At 35.4% G+C, this 16,629-nt stretch overlaps 1 protein-coding gene across 1 annotated transcript in view; it reads right to left on the reverse strand.

Moving 5' to 3' along the window:
• Positions 1–8,702, reverse strand: part of LOC117105004 (serine/threonine-protein phosphatase 6 regulatory ankyrin repeat subunit C-like) — a 12,960-nt gene extending 4,258 nt beyond the window's left edge. The window contains exons 1-2 of the mRNA XM_033245983.1: positions 8,604–8,702; positions 1,361–1,482 (exon numbers count right to left, since the gene is read on the reverse strand). Of these exons, the coding sequence (XP_033101874.1) occupies positions 1,361–1,465 (105 nt within the window). The 5' untranslated portion in view covers positions 1,466–1,482; positions 8,604–8,702. The remainder of the gene's footprint in view (positions 1–1,360; positions 1,483–8,603) is intronic.
• Positions 8,703–16,629: the final 7,927 nt, after the last annotated feature.

A 16,629-nucleotide genomic window follows, 5' to 3' on the forward strand; every position in this document is an offset into this window, starting at 1 on the left:
GATGATAGTTTCTGCATGAGTAATGCCTGAAATCATAAACTTTGAAGGCTCATTTCTCATATATTGTTCTTTAAACAGCTGTATGTTTAAATGCTTGTAACTTCATAAGGAAATGTGTGATTTGAAAGATTTTTTTACAATTTTATAGCTATTATTTTACTCTCTAACACTGTATTAATAACTCAAAATCGATTTTTGCGACGAGTGACTGGTTTGGCTTGTCTTTGCCACAAATGCACAAAATTTATTTAACAAAGTAGTTAATTTGAGTTGTGTACAGGTATGGTGTAATTGGTTTGTAAATAATCAAATTTCTACTAGATTATTAAAAATATATAATCAATATGCAGTGTATCTGAAAAAAGGTCATGTGTGCTAAGTTTTAATCAGTCTACCATCTATCATTTTATCACAAAACAAAGTAGCATGGCTACAATGTTTACTTACTAATCAATTCATTTACCATACACTTTAATAATAACACAATGTTATTGTTCACAAAGTAATGACAAACACAATGTTATTTTTCACAAACTAATGACAATGTGCCCAAAATGTCTTAATCATAATGATCTGAGATTGCACTTTGCAAATCATTCATAAGAAAAAAAACACAAAAAAACAGGTTTCAATTGAGTATATTGTATGATGCAATAAAATCACAGAATTAATTTGGTTTTCAATCTAGTGTGCACTTTAAAGAATCCACTGGATCTTTCTGAAGAGTATGGGGTTACCCCAATACTACTATGGTTTATTTCAACCTGTGTCGTGTAATGATGTGACCAAGAAACTAGTATAAGTGCTCCTCCGTGGTTGCTAGAGTAAGTAGTCACAGACTATGTCCATATGCAATTTAGCACAATGGCACTGGGAGTTATGGCTTATTTTCCTATGGTATCTAATTAGGACATTTTTTGGGCTGGATTGAAGAGAATACTGGATGCTTATAGACAAATAAATCCTTCTGAGACTCATATATTTGTCAAGATCAAAAAGCAATTGATTGATTACTGGTATTACAATACCAGTATTAAGACAAATAGTACAAACATTTGTCTACTCTATCAAATTGCATCAAAAAAGCGTCACATAAAATTTGATGAAACATAGAGTTGAACACCTTCAACTTTTTTTTGATACAGTTTTATGACATGTGATATGATGTCATCGTACCCATATATGGGCACATCACATTTTTTTTGTCACATACAATTTGATAGTGTAGATAAACCTTAAGGCATTGTGCAATGTAATTTGAATAGAAAATCAAAACACTGAACAACAAATAGCACTACATGTATGAGTCATACTGTCAAGCTGCTACTAGTCGATCTGATGATAATAAAACGGACTTTACCCAGTCATTTCCATCAACATTTATACCCTGCTTCAAGCTCTCTCTGATTTTAGCAACATCACCAACCTTTGCAGCTTCAAGGAAAATGTGTTCTTTAGTGTTCATCGCATGAGCACAAATTCCTGTTTAATTTAAAAAACAAAGTAACACAAAGATGTGAATACTAACAAGATAAATTTGTCATTATTCATTGGTGGATTTAATATCATGTGACTTTTAATGGAAAACTAATAAGCAATTAATAGAACTGTGTATGGTACACTATAGGAAAATTATTATACGAAGACTAGATTCAATGCTTAAAAAAATGTATAATAATTTTCCTCTAGTCTATAATGCATGCAGCTCTACTAATTCCTTTATATTAGTCAATCGCCATCTTTTAATGTTAGTTTTGATAATCAACTGTTGCAGCAGTCATCAGTTGCTGTAGTGATATAATCAGTATACTGCGTGCATATTTACATTTAGCTGTGTGTAAGCTGATTTGTGATCCTGCAGTACGCATTACTCACAGAGCTAGCAACGTTACATATCAGCAGTACAGTACGATGAAGAACTATTGTATTGTGTTAGAAAAACTTGTTTGTATGCTATTTTGATATTGTCAAAAGAAATAAACATTTCTTAAAGCATTTGAGAGAGAATACAGTAGTTACTTTTTGGTCAGTGCAGACAGGTAAAAACGATTTCAAAATTAGGCTAGGCTACGGCTTAGGAGGAGGCCTCGACGGCTGCCTCCTGGCTGGCTGTAGATCTACATCTAATTTTGTTCCTTGAGTCTTTAAAACAGGTCTAGAATATTCCTATTAAATGTTCAGTATGTTTAGTTTATCAGGTTCCAATGATTCAAGGAATTCCTTAATTGTTCATACTTATTATTGAATTTGAAGTAACTTTCTCCGGGTTCTAATTAACGTTGTTTACAAAATTAATTTTCAATCAATTTTCATCGTGGTGCGCAATATCTTTGCGGTGACGAAAAAATGAAATATTTTATTTGCACATGAACCTAAAAAAATCAAACCAAACATACACTATGTAAAAAAATTATTGGGAGTTGCAGTGATGATGTCTTGATTGACTTATAATCCATTTTATTGACTTGCATCTTTATTCATGTGATTCAGTTCCATCCATTTCCATTATTTTTGTTGGATTAATTTTATCCTCTGAGTCATTTTCTCTGTTTAACCTATATTATTTCTTTGTAAAGCGCATAGGTCAAATGTGCAATATTATTATTATTTGCTTGCACACCTCAAGCTAATACATTTTTCATTTGTTAAAATAAATGGACTGTTCTATATCATTCATGAAAATATTCTTTTCACATCACCCATAATATTCAATACTGGTATTTGAATGGTAGGGCCTAGAGATCATAGGAAATATCAACATCAACGAATAGTAACAAATTTCATCTTTCTTTGTTATTTTTTATCATCATCTTTCTTTGCAGTTATACAATAATCAATAGTAGAAACACAGTAAATATCAATAATAACAATATTAAATTAAAATCCTGTAAGTAATTAGAGTAATGTAATGATTAAAATTGTATAATACAGTATAATAACATAACAGTTTCAATATATAAAATAAAATCTGATACTTCAGATCAACATTCTAATTTCATGGAACCTTTGGGAATAAACAACTGAAATAAGATTAAGGATGAAAAAAACCCACAAGAATTAATTAAATCTGTAACATGATAGACAGCTATTGGTTCTATTAACAAAAATGCTATTGTTGTGCAGATTTACTTAAAGCATAACAGCATAGCATGATAAAGGTTAGTTTAGTGTAATAAAATAGATTTCAAAAAATTTGACATTACATCATGTTTTGGCTATTATCTCTGAAACAGGATTTGCAGCAAGTGACTGGTTTGGTTTGTCTTTGCCACAATTGCTTAAATCATCAAAAGATTTAAACTGTTATCAATAGTATTTTATAGTCGAAAAGTAAAATTTGATTCTCAGTTTGCCAGCTTCAGGTAAAGTATCTTCTTCAGTATCCAACATATGAGAACAAAATCCCTGTTTAAAATATTCAAAGTTTATGAACAATTTAAAAAACAAATTAACACAAAGATGTGAATAAAACAAGACAAACTTGATTTGATTGAATAAATATCATGTTTGCGGATACCATTTAGTTGAAAACTAATCCATTTTCTTGATTTGAATCTTCCTTTATGTGATTTAGTTCCATCCATGTTCATTCATTTTTGTTAATTCATTTTTATTTGTTTGAAAATGGACTGTTTCATCATAGAGTACAATTTAAAAATATTTGTTTCATTTCACTCATTAAAATAAATATTATTCAATATTGGATATTGCAGAGATTGTAGGAAATATCGACATCATTTTTATCAGACAGAGTTGACCGGAAGTCATAGTCGTCAATTTTACCAGTAAAAATAACCAACTAACCGGTAAAAAGTTTGTGTTTGGATAATAAAAAAAAAACAACTGACTACCTATGTAGTCTAGGCTGGCCTTCTTTCAATAAATGAACATCATTCCAGTCTAAGTCTAGGCCATGAGTGAGTGTTGTTTTTTCAAGTCATTAAACCCCACTCAAAAGGGGTAAAACGCCTCACACTGCGCGCAAAGCTGAATTCTTATGGACAAATTTACCAGAAAATTTGTTTCAATTGGGAGAACACTGCATCATCATTTTTCTTTGCAGTTATACAATAATCAATAGTAATACAAACAGTAATATCAATAATAACAATAATTAAAATCCTTGTAAGTAATTAGAGTAATGTAATGAGAATATAGTAATAATACATTAATATTAAATTAATAATTTAAATTATATAGTTGTACACCTATACAGTATAAAAGACAGTTTCAATATATAAAGTAGTAAAACTTCAAACCAACATTTTAATTTCATGGAACCTTTGTGAATAAAGATTAAGAATGAAAAACCCACAGGAAGTAATCTTTCATATGATCAGCTATGTTCCGGAACCAAATTACTAGTGCAGTACATCTTGCTTATTACATGGATATGCAAATTGCTAATATCAATAGTATTTTATAGTCTAAACAGTGAAATTTGAATCTCAGTTGTGGATTTATTTTATGAATAATCCGTAGATTATTAACAGTTAATATTCCCATGAGATGAAATGGTAAAACAATCATTGTTGGTTCTGAAATGTTGACATTTAACCTCAAAATTCTGAAAAGGTTGCAATGAGATTCTTCTGGAGAAGAATCTAAATTTTTAAGTTAATAAAAATCTGTTAAAATGAACACCAATGTTGTTCTGAGAATATTTAGTTTATTTAATTTTCATTCAACAGTCAACAAAGAATAAATTAATCTTATGGAGTGCACTATAAGGCTCTAACATAAGCAATAGGAGTTTACTGACACAAATAAAATGTAGAAGTGTTAAGAAAGATATAAAATGCAATAGACCGGACAGAGAGGCCTGGTTTATTAATGTGCAAAGATAGTTGAGATGGTTCTGCAGATTTGACGTTGGTTGCGGCGCATCTGCCTTAATCGCTTGGCCATTCAACTCGCCAGATGTGAAAATAGTGCCAGTCATTTTCAACTCATGACGGTGAGTGGCAACTGCTTCTGGCATCTTGTTATTTACATATTTCCTTCATATGATATGAATAAAATTATGTAATATTATGCTAATATTACATAATATTACATCATCTCATAATTGTAATTGGCCTTGACAGCCTGAGAGAGAAAAGCACTAAAAAGCTAAAAATAAATAGTGTATTGGTTTACGATGATTATATTCATGACGTAATATTCATAAACCATAACATACCCTGTAATACAGTAGAATCCATTGGGGACACCTTCAGAACCAAACAAAGTGTCCACTGAATAGGGTTTGACTGTTACTAGTGTTAGATATAAAAGATATTCTTTCCCTCATTTTGTGAGCAAAAGTGTCCACTTAATAGGGTGTTCCGTTAATACGGGTGTCTCACAAGAGGGGTTCTACTGGTACTGTATTAAGGTTCAGGAATATTACAGAATATGTAATGTATGATGTTTGTCATTATAGGCCTTGGGAACTTGAGGATGAAGGGCACTAAAAGCAATATCCAATCTGCAAAGCCCTTTTAACTTTACTGTCAAACTTACCTAATTTTTTATTTAATATAATTCAAAATATATTGCCTTTACATTAGTCTACAGTAGGATTACCACATCTTAAGTACCAATTCCTTTCTCCACACAACATACCATTATTCCAAAACATAAAGGAAGTTAATTCGTCACTAAGATAATACTAATAGAAGGAAATAATATTTGTTCATGCATATGATCATTATGTATGGTACACAAGACAACAGATCCTATTGCCCAGCTAAGCATGAGGAAAATATATTATCTTATAAAAACACGGGGCAAAATTTACTTTTTAGTTAAGATAATTTTCTTCCTTTTTACTGTAAAACTCCCAATAAGAAGTTATTTTTAGCTTTAAGACCGGTACTGTTTGCCAAAATATGGGAAACCCAAAATAATTTAATAAAAATTCAGTGCTATATAAAGATTAAAAAGTTATTAATGGAGAGATTAATGCATGTGTTTTAATATAATTATTTAAGCTTGCTATTTCTATGAGCGTGTGTTGTCTTGTTTCTGTTTGGAGAACCTCTCGATAGTAATTAAGATTACTTTATGTTATCCTCAGGCTGTGTCTTTGTTTATTGTATTTTACATCACCTGACAATAATAAATGAAATGAAAAATTAAATTTAATTACAATTTTAATATCCTAAACAAATTGACAGCCAATTTGAGATTCTCACTCCAACAAGCAAGGAAATCACTTGGATACAAACCAATCTAGCAAATTAAATGTTTACATATTTACTAAATAAGTGTACTATTAATTAATTGTCAAACTAGCTATAAGCGCCACGCACAGCAAAATACAATTATATGTGTTAAGATAGCTAAAGTGACTTCTCCCAACTCTTAGAACTCCTGTTAATTTTGGTCAGTGTGAGAGTCAGCAAATTTAAACATTTTACACACTGGAATAATCACAAGAACAGGAAATGTATTCTCGGAGGAAAAAATTGTTCGATATGTTGCAGAATTGATTTTCCTAAGCGGGACACAAAGAGGATGTTTGACGAAAAAACTAGGGAACAGTATATGAGATACAGATTTTTTAGTATTTAAAACAGGGGAAATAGGGGCGTAACCAACCCTTTCTTCCACATTTTTCTCCCAGTTTTTAAATATTAAAAAATATGTATCTCATTAATTTTTTTTTCCTCTTGGACCTGGCTTTAAATAACGTGGTTGTTAAGCATTTGGATGCTGCAATTAACTGCAAAGAAATAAATACAAGGAACCATATGTAATATATTTCCATATTATACTTAATGTACACGAGACAATAAAACATTAGCATCACCGGACAACAACCTCTGAAAGCTCATCTGTTTTCTAAGTACTTGATGAATGTTTAGTTGTTACTGTATCAAGTGTTATACTTCATGATTATTTCACAGTACATCTCCCATATCATTGTTTTTTTAATCAATCAATTAAACTCGGATATCGACATCGTCAGAATTGGGATCCGCAATACTGTAATGACTGTAAAATGTGAACGTGAGGTATTTGTGCCATCAGTAATTGAAGCTTTCCAATTAATGACAGTGAATCAACAGCCTTCTCAATATCAATGCATTTTCATAAACTGAAGTAAACTCTAAGTCAAAATAATACCTATCTGTACATTATGGTAAAATACCAAAATAAATTAATAATAATAATAATAATTATTATTATTATAATCAATTACCGTACTCGCTCAAATAAGCGCCCCGTTTGAGTAAGCGCCCCTCTTAAATAGCCGCCCCTCCTAACGTGAAAATTTCCTTAAGCGCCCCGTTTGAATAAGCGCCCACTTCTAATAATTTTCATAAGATTTTCTTTTTAGCAAGTCAATAATCCAATCAATCCTGGGACTGTGGTTGTTGGCATGATTTGAGCTGCAGAGTGGAAACACATTCTTCATAGGTCAATATCAAAATGAGGATATTTCCCTTGGACTGATGAGAGCTCCGATCCCTGGACAGACAGTATATTTCCAACTTTACTCTTTTTACATATGTCTATGCCTAGTCCTACTCCTCTTTTTCTTTTTCCGACCTATAGCACATTCTCATCTAAGTTTTCAATAGAAAATACAATGGTCCTGCCATCCTGCTAATCATAATCGGCCGATGGCCAACAAGCTAACCTCTACCCACCACCACTAATTGCTTCTGCTATTTTGCTATTATGATATTCACGCATTCTTGTCATGAGCCATGTTCTCTGGATGATTAGGCTATCTTTTCTGCCTAAGCACCATTCGTAATGTCCTTAAATAATCTTTTTTCATTCAAAATGTGCCTCTTCAATTTAATAATTTCCCATAAGAACCCCTCGATTTTAATCTATTTCCATAAGCGCCCCCTCAATTTCCACTCTGTTTTCATAAGCGCCCCGTTCGAATAAGCGCCCCATTTTAATAAACGCCCCTGGGAAAGTGCAAAAAATATTTTAAGCGCCCGGGCGCTTGTTCGCGCGAGTACGGTAATAATCAAATAATTAAAGCAGTAACAATGATACTAGCAGGCATGCATCAGGTATATTAAGCCACCCCCACCCCCTCCCCCTCACATCCTTCACCCTGAAAGCAAAATCTGGCTGGTTTTGAAGGTGAACACCAGGGAAATCCCCTTTTCACCAAAAAAATATGATAGTTTTTCCAACTGACCACAAGTCCTTGAGTGTGAATGATGGCCAAAAAAGGCAACTTTTAAAAATACATAGGCCTAGGCTATCTCATCCCATTTTTGACCACATTGAAAAAATATATATACACTAAACATTTAAAATCAGATGCATGAGTTAGATGTTAGTAGAGTAGATGTCGTGGGATAATTAATGGCCGTAGCGCGATGAACCATGGCAACTACCTTGGTCCAAGGAGGTATTAAATAAATTAATATTTAATACCTCCTTGCTTGGTCGAAGAACATCACTCGCTCGTCGAGTCAATCCTGGCACCTTCCACCGCATATCGTTGTTTTGATAAGGTGGTGTGTTTTGAGGCCTAATAGGTACGTATGTAACTGAAGCATAATAATAATAACATTCTTAGTAATGGACACTTCCGACACTTAAATAATATTACATTATTTTGATGACCAAATAAAACGACCTACCTTTTCGTCATCACAAAGCAGCGGTCCGACAATCACTCATTTATGTTCGTCTCATCTGGGCTTCGTCTTCGTAACCTTGCGGCGTATCGTTTTGTCGTGACTTCAAAGAAAAAAAAAACGCCCTCTCTGAAGTACCGCTGTACTTAACTTTTTAAAATACTGTAACTATGGAGATTAAGTCTTTGAAATCGTATTACTACTATTACAGTACTCCAGAAATATTACGTTTTCAGGGGCGGATCCACAGATGTCTGAAAAAGGGGGAGGGGGGTGGGGTGGCACTACCCTAGGAGATCCGGGGTAATTTTGTTCTTTTTATTTCTTTCTTTCTTTTTTTTCTTTTTTTTAATTTTCCCAATCCGCCCTTGTTTTCTGATTCTGATTCTGAGAGGATTAGCTATCTCACACAGCAGATCTGTTCTCTCATGTCACTGAGTGCCTTATTATTATTATTATAGTAAAGTTAGTTTACCACTAGGCCTATATTCTGGTACCTCCATTCTAGTCAAAACAAAAATTAGAGGGCAGAATACCAATTAGCAATAGATTGTTTACACATGGAGGAATTAGTTTAATTGTATGCTGTGTTCTTGAGTAAACCAGAAACATATTTGCCGCCCTCTGTTGATATAATAATGGCATCGAGATCAACATACCGTGTAAACAAAAATGTAATGAGATTGGGGAAATAACTGACAATAATTTTCAATGACAATCGACATATACGAGAATATATTATTTTACCACTTTCAGACGATATAAAAAAGTTTTTTTCTTAAAATTACAATTAAAAAAATAAGCTGTATTTCTGTATGAATGAAACATTTAAGTATAAACATTCATTTTGATCATCAATATGGAACAATATGAATTTGGACATCTTTATTGTTTTTAGAAATAGGTTACGGTATGTACAGTAGGCCCTCATTTCAATATGGCACCATAATAGTGAAATGGGGGGAGGCAAAGCAAGGTTAAATGAATGATTTAGAGGGGGCGTAAGGGTAGGGGATCATCGGAAACAGCCGAGGACCATAACCTGATGTAAGGGATGGGGAGAGTTTCCCAAATCTTTATAGATACAAATTTAATGATTTTGATAATGTAGGCCTTTATTGTAAGTGTGGAAATATGATAAGTGCACTGTTCATGAATTTCAATAGAATCAATATGTTCTCAAGTAGAAATCACGGTCGAAGAAGATACCGTGGGCGGGTTTACTTCCGTTTTCACTTTATAAAAGTGTGTTTAATTAACTTGGTGGGTAGGCTTACGTGGTCACGATATTGTGTAAATTTAATTGTTATTGATATTGCACCCGAAACCTTGTTATTCTTGGCTTGACCCTTATTTCGATAGTCCAGATTGGTCCAGCCCCGTGGATATTGTTGCCAAGGACCGCAAAATGAGCGACAGCGTATAAAATACGTATACCATGTGTGTTTGTAGGGGGAGGGGTGCGTGCACGTACTCCTTGCCCTCTTCTGCTCAGTCAGTTGTTAAGGTTGATTGCCACTCTGAAAAAGTCCGTTTGGTCGTATATTTTCCCGTCAATTTTCTTTTTTTTAATTTGTATCTTGCTTTGTTTTTGTAGCTCCGATGATGAGATTTAGAAACACTCGGCTGATTGATTATTCTGTTTTGTTTGTTCGGCCGTTAGGGCCAATATACGCTTCTGCCTCTATTATACTGCCCTCGTCGGCACGGGTGGCGCCAGGATTTGTCCGACAGGGGGGGGGGGGGGGGCGAGGTCCCGATGCCCCCGACGAGGAGTCAGGTTTCCCCGACGAAAGGAAAGTGGGCGTGGTCGGGCTTCGATTAAAGGTTACGAAAGTCGTCCAGGCCCGAAAATTTTGAGAATTTAGGGGTTTCAAAGGCTTATTTAATCGATGTTAGAGTCTACTAATATGTAGAATATACATATAATTTGTTTTTTCTCCCCGACGAAGTGTGCTTTTTCTCCCCGACGGGGGGGGGGGGGGGCTGTCTGGGTGAATGAATCCATCGGTCAGCCGGCCGACGAAATGTCCGGTTTCAAATAAAGCACATGTAGGATTGTCTCCTGTGGTGTACTGCCTATTCACCACTACAATGACTCCATACTGGCCGTTTTCGGCTTTCGTGAAAGAAAGAACGTGGTTAGGTGAAAGGGTAATAGGCCTATATCCCGACCGATGTTCCTATGCAGCCATTTTGGTAAAATATTATACTTTTATGTAATGATGTAATTAAAAATAGAAACAAACGAAACGTATCCAGGATTTTTTTTTAAAGAGATTACAAAATATATGGTTGGTTTTTTTTTGTTTTTTTTTTTTAAATTTTTAATGGTGTTTGAAAATTCAAATTTGCTTATTTACAAACTTTCGACGAATTGGATGACGTCAGTATCACAGACGTACGGACGCACATGCATGGACGATTGCAAAGGTTCATATTGCTTTACAGCATAGGGACCAAACACAGAGGTGGCTCGCAGCGAGATAAGGCGAGAACCATGTTTTTCTTTTTAGATTGGCCTTATCACTAAAGTTAAATCTAAGGCTTTAGTGAGTAGTTTTATTCATTTTGTGTAATCCGGATTCGCAAGAATTGAACCCGCAGGAGGCCTAATCCTCGGATAAAAACTCGTGAATCGTAACCAACAAGGCTTATACGATTCGCTTCTGCGCACATGCGCAACTCAAAATTTCGTAATTATATTGTCGTTATGAAACATGTCTACAATTAACAGTACGAAACACAAAAGACATACATATCAGGCGGCCTTCAACCAATACTCTCCAAACAAAACGTGCGATGTCTGACGTTATTGAACAGTTAACCGAAAACTGTGTTTATGATATAATAAATGCATGTCATAATATTTTGTCTAGCAATACAACGGGGAGCGAGAAACACAATATTTACTAGTTAACTTCCGATTGCGTTGTGAAGTGCGACAGACCTCCATGAACAGACTGCACAGTAGTTTTGATATTTGACGCGTCACGTAACGACTTAACGCGTCATAAACGAATGTCTGTAGCATTATAATGGATGAAGGCAAGTGGAAAATTGAGCTGAAGGCCCAGATCAGAGATAGCTGTTTTCTTCTCGACGGCGACAGCTTAGGTTCGAGGGAATTTAAAGGATAAAACACTGGAACTTTGTATAATTTAACGTGGATATTGCCGCGGAGTAGGAACTCAAAGCTATGATCGGGTACTGTAACTAAGCTAGCTGTGGTGTTGAATTTTAGTAAACACAGGTATGGCTATTTCTAAGTGAATCGATACCAAACGAAAATCTGATCCGGGTAGTACCAGTACATGGTAAACATTGTATTAATCCGGAATAGTTACTAAACTATTCATAGAAAAATCTTGAAAAAACACACAGTATTGATTGAACTTAAATATCTAAAAAATGGCGACTGCGGCTGAAAATAAATCCGTCCCAATGACAACAGCACTAGCTGCGGATACGGCCGACATTGTCTTTACGGAATCGCCTTATGGAGAACCTCTTCGAAAGTTTAATGTGACTACAGAATTTCCAAAACCATTTAAGCGGCCGAATAAGCGACGCAGTCGTGACGGGAATAGATATCGCACCCAACCCGTAACGTTTGACGAAATTAAGGAAGTCGACGAAGAGATAGTTGCAGGAGAAAAACAACATGACGCCTCGTGGCTCAGGGGAAGGAAAATGGAAAAATTGAAGGAGGCAGACGACGGGAACTCAAAATATGTTAAATCAGCATCCATTGACAACCCGCTTAAATAATTTTGACGATTATTGTTACTCTGAGTACGAATAGGTAGGGAGCTACCTATTTCGCCTGTTGTAGCTTTGTCAGTAATGGTTAAACTCCAGGTTTATTAGGTTATGCAAATGTATGATACAAAACTCATAATTTGCTTTAATCAAGAGCTGTTATTCTCCTGGCAGTAGCCATGGATACTATAGAATTCGCCAAGCATCAATATCCCATTTACATTTGGTTGGGGAGAATTTAGTCGGCATTACGCCATACGGCTAACGTCGGATACAATATGTGGGAAAAAAAGCGTAGGCCGAATGTTCGTTTTAGACTGAGCCACAAACCGTTCATCAATATTCAAGTAATCATATGCATGGCATGATGGATTATGAACGATATATCAAATACCATCTGGTGGTGTAGATGATATTGCCAAATATCTGTTTGACTCGGAATAGCATACCGTACCGTACGACCTAAATAACCTATCATCGACAAAATAAATTACAATAGGGCTATGACAGATACTATCTGATCAGCTTCACAAGTTTTTCCCTTAAGGTAATCATACGAGTATGTACATTACTTCCATTTGGGATTGTTATCCTTAAATTTGAAAAATGATCATTTTGCGCAATGTCCCACCAGTGCGATGTAATATATTTTTGTAAGAATTTTTTTGTAATCATCTAGGGCCTATTCGCAATTAACAAAAATGAAATGTTTAAAGTCAGGCTCCGGAGGAAAAAAAATTGTTAATATGTTGTAGAACTGATTTTTCCTAGACAGAAAAAAGTAGTTTGATCAAAAACTGAGCAACGGTGAATGAGATACAGATTTTTGAATTTTTAAAAACTGGGGGGGGGGGGGCGTGGTGTAAAAATGGGCGGTCACGCCCCCTTTCCTCCCAGTTTTTAAATATTCAAAAATCTGTATCTCATTCACCGTTCCCCAGTTTTTCGTCAAAAAACTTTTTTTTTGTCTTAGAAAAATCGGTTCTACAACATATCAATTTTATTTCCTCCGGAGTCTGACTTTAACATAAATTAACTGGTTGTAGATGTCTGTAGTATTATAAGCTCCACAATAGGTACAGAGATAAGTCTACATGAATTCTTTTTTGTTGGGTGAACTAAATGTATAAGTGCAACGGTGACATTTTGTTATGGTGCCAGTAATGTGCCACATGTGCGGTTTTCATTTGTATACAAACACGAACAGTAAGTGTGTATCGATTGAAAACGTTCAATAAACGAGTCAGTGATACTAAATTAGCGGAGAATCATTCTCGTTAGCACCTACGGCTCTTAGTTCTCTGTATGACCATGGAGGACTGGTATGACTATTGCAGTACCAGCACGATTAATTTTTGTACGCATGCGCGTCCTGTGCGAATACGCAAGAAATATATGCCCTATCCGTTGTTTTTCTTAATTTTTTGTGTCTACATGTTTTGATATGGAGGAATAATTCACTGAATTAGGATGCTACATTACCATTAAATGTTGCTAATATTCGCCACAATTTTATTTTGTTATACATGAATACATTATTTTGAAGAGTTATTTCATTGGGCAATACATCGGTGACGTCATAATGATATATTGTTCAATAAAGTGAAAAGTAAAATTGATTGGATTGTTGCTATGAAGTGGATGAACCCTCTTAAAAAAGGCAATAATTTAGCGTAGATATATACGTGGATTGGGTTAGCACCTAATCGAAATGCAATACATTGCCGGTGGAGTTTATACCATACTGCTTTAGTATATATAATAAATCAGACTAAGGATGACTGTCCAGAACACATGTATGAAACAAGATATGACGATGCAATTCCAAAGGCTGCATAAAGAAACTCATTCTCACGATTCTAGCGGTTGCAAATAAACATTGATTACTTCCTCAATAATTGTTTTAATTGTGTTTAACCCGCCTTGAGTTCCGGGCCGGAAAAGAGCTTGTAACTATAACTGTAATATTTTGTCAGTTGCTTTAATAATATTATGTTCTTAAGGTCGGTTCACACTATCAAATTTTAGACCTAGGCCTATGTGAAAAATGCGTGATTTGCCCATATATGGACATGAAGTCATACCACCACACCCATATTTGGACATATCACAGGTATTTGTCACTTGACAATGTGGACACATACTTAAAGGCAAACACTTTGAAGGACAATTTTCAAGAAATGACCGTTTTATCAATTATGATCCCCATCTGAAATCAGATACCAGTAGCTGCGCTATTCGTCTGAAATCTGGAGGAGGGGAGGGGGGAGGGAAGTGAGAGGAAAAGTAGGGCCACACGCTGCAATTGTCACTCTTGACTCTAGCTTGTATGTTACAAGCGGCCCCATAAGGTTTTAAAAGAAGCGAGTCCAACTGACAGTGTCTTAATAATAAGCGATTGATATGGTTTTTAATTTGGGGGGGGGGGAGGACAAGCTAGGGAGGGACGCAAGAAAATTATTTGGTGGAAAATCCCCCTTGATATGCCTAATAAATAATACGATTTATAAAGCGCACAAATCCACTGCAGTAGTGCTCAAAGCACTTGACCCCCGTAGCGCCACCACTGACCAGGACGGTAGGCCTATATGAAATAGAAGAGGACATCGCATCTTTTTCACCCCACCACCACCCCCCCCCTCCATTTATTGTAAGTCTACATTGCACACATTTTGGTCCAGAATAATAGCATAAGACAATGACGGGGAGCCAGATGTGGATGGGGGGACACACGTCGGAGAATAAAAGCCAATCATTTTGACGGAGAACACTAGGCCTACTTTGAAAAAAAAACATTTACATTCTGAGAGTGCCATTTCGGAAAATCTAGATGCTTCTTAAAAAATGCTCCAACAAGGTTGCGGCTGAGGTCAATGATTGTAAATTTGTATAACGCATAATATAACATTAATAAGAATGATTTCAGACGGCGCTTAAAGAGGTGGATGTTGACTCCCTGTCGGAGACTTGACCCCAGCTGAGACCTTGCACCTTTCGTCTGTGAATATGGCATCATACTTTTTTCTATATACTGTATAGGCCTTCTGTGTAACGAAAACTTTCGGTTTAAAAAGTCAATTTCACGGAATATTCTGTTTAAGTTTGTAATCTTCTTATTGCTCAATGCTATGTCATAGACATTCGTTGAACTAGACCGTATATGACAATAGGCCTAAGTTTGCATGTAGGGAATGCAACAGTGCATCCGTGCGTAATACAATCAGCGAGGCGTGATGCGTAAATTATTGCTATTATCTATTTTAAATACCAGCCATATTATTATAATTGCTCCACCGAATATCGATTATGAAACATCCAATACTGGTGTGTAATAGCTAAATTTTCATTATGCAAACCACATTACATGTAAATTGGTTTTTTTGTTTGCGTAATAAATGAAAATATATAGAGAATTTATGTGTGAAACGATATGAAAGGATTAAAGTTTAATTTGAAAGAAAATATTGACTATCTCTAAGTGTATAATGTTGAACAATGAAAAAAAAAAATATTTTAAATAACGTGGTAACTCGCAAATACAAGATGGGGCAAGCCAACTCACATAGTAGTAGGCCTATGTTAGATATTGGATATTTATAGATCTTCATTATGCCTACACATGTGTGTCTACATGCTTCTGGTGCTAACGTTATTACGTTCTCCATGGGAATGAGCCTAACCCATCTCATTACCCCATACTTGAGCCGTGTCCTTCGTTGATAGATGCTCAAACCCCATTGTAAGTACATGTAAAACGGTACATATTGTTTAAAATCAACAACGAAACTCGGATTCTCCCCCACCCTGGGGACCCGCAGCGGCCGCAGTGTTGGGGGGGGGGGCTCGATGATCAGTTGAGTTATTGCTCGTGCGCATGTTCTGTACGCACGGGGCCAGCGGCTTAACGACTCATCCGAAGGACGAGTTAGAGTTTCTTACCAAGGAATTTACAAAGCACGTAGGCCTAATTGCAGGTCTCGAACTCGGTCCGTTTTCAACCAAAGGACAGTCTCTTTCCGTTGCGCTACCTCGCCCTCTTCCCCATATTATGCCTATGGCGTAAGTGCTAGCAGTCATAACTTCAAAATCCCTTCTCTTACCATGTGCCTAAAATTAGCAGGGGCGTGTTCTTTATGCCTTATTAGTGCCTATCACTACAATCTAATTGCATTATGTTTGGGCTTATGGACATGTAAATGTAATCAAGAGCTGTCCAACTGTATGAAATTGTCATCAAATGGATGCATAAATAATATATATATATATA

This window comes from Anneissia japonica, unplaced genomic scaffold (genome assembly GCF_011630105.1).
Source record: "Anneissia japonica isolate Jap-2015-1 unplaced genomic scaffold, ASM1163010v1 scaffold287834_len5846547_cov211, whole genome shotgun sequence".
NCBI lineage: Eukaryota > Metazoa > Echinodermata > Crinoidea > Comatulida > Comatulidae > Anneissia > Anneissia japonica.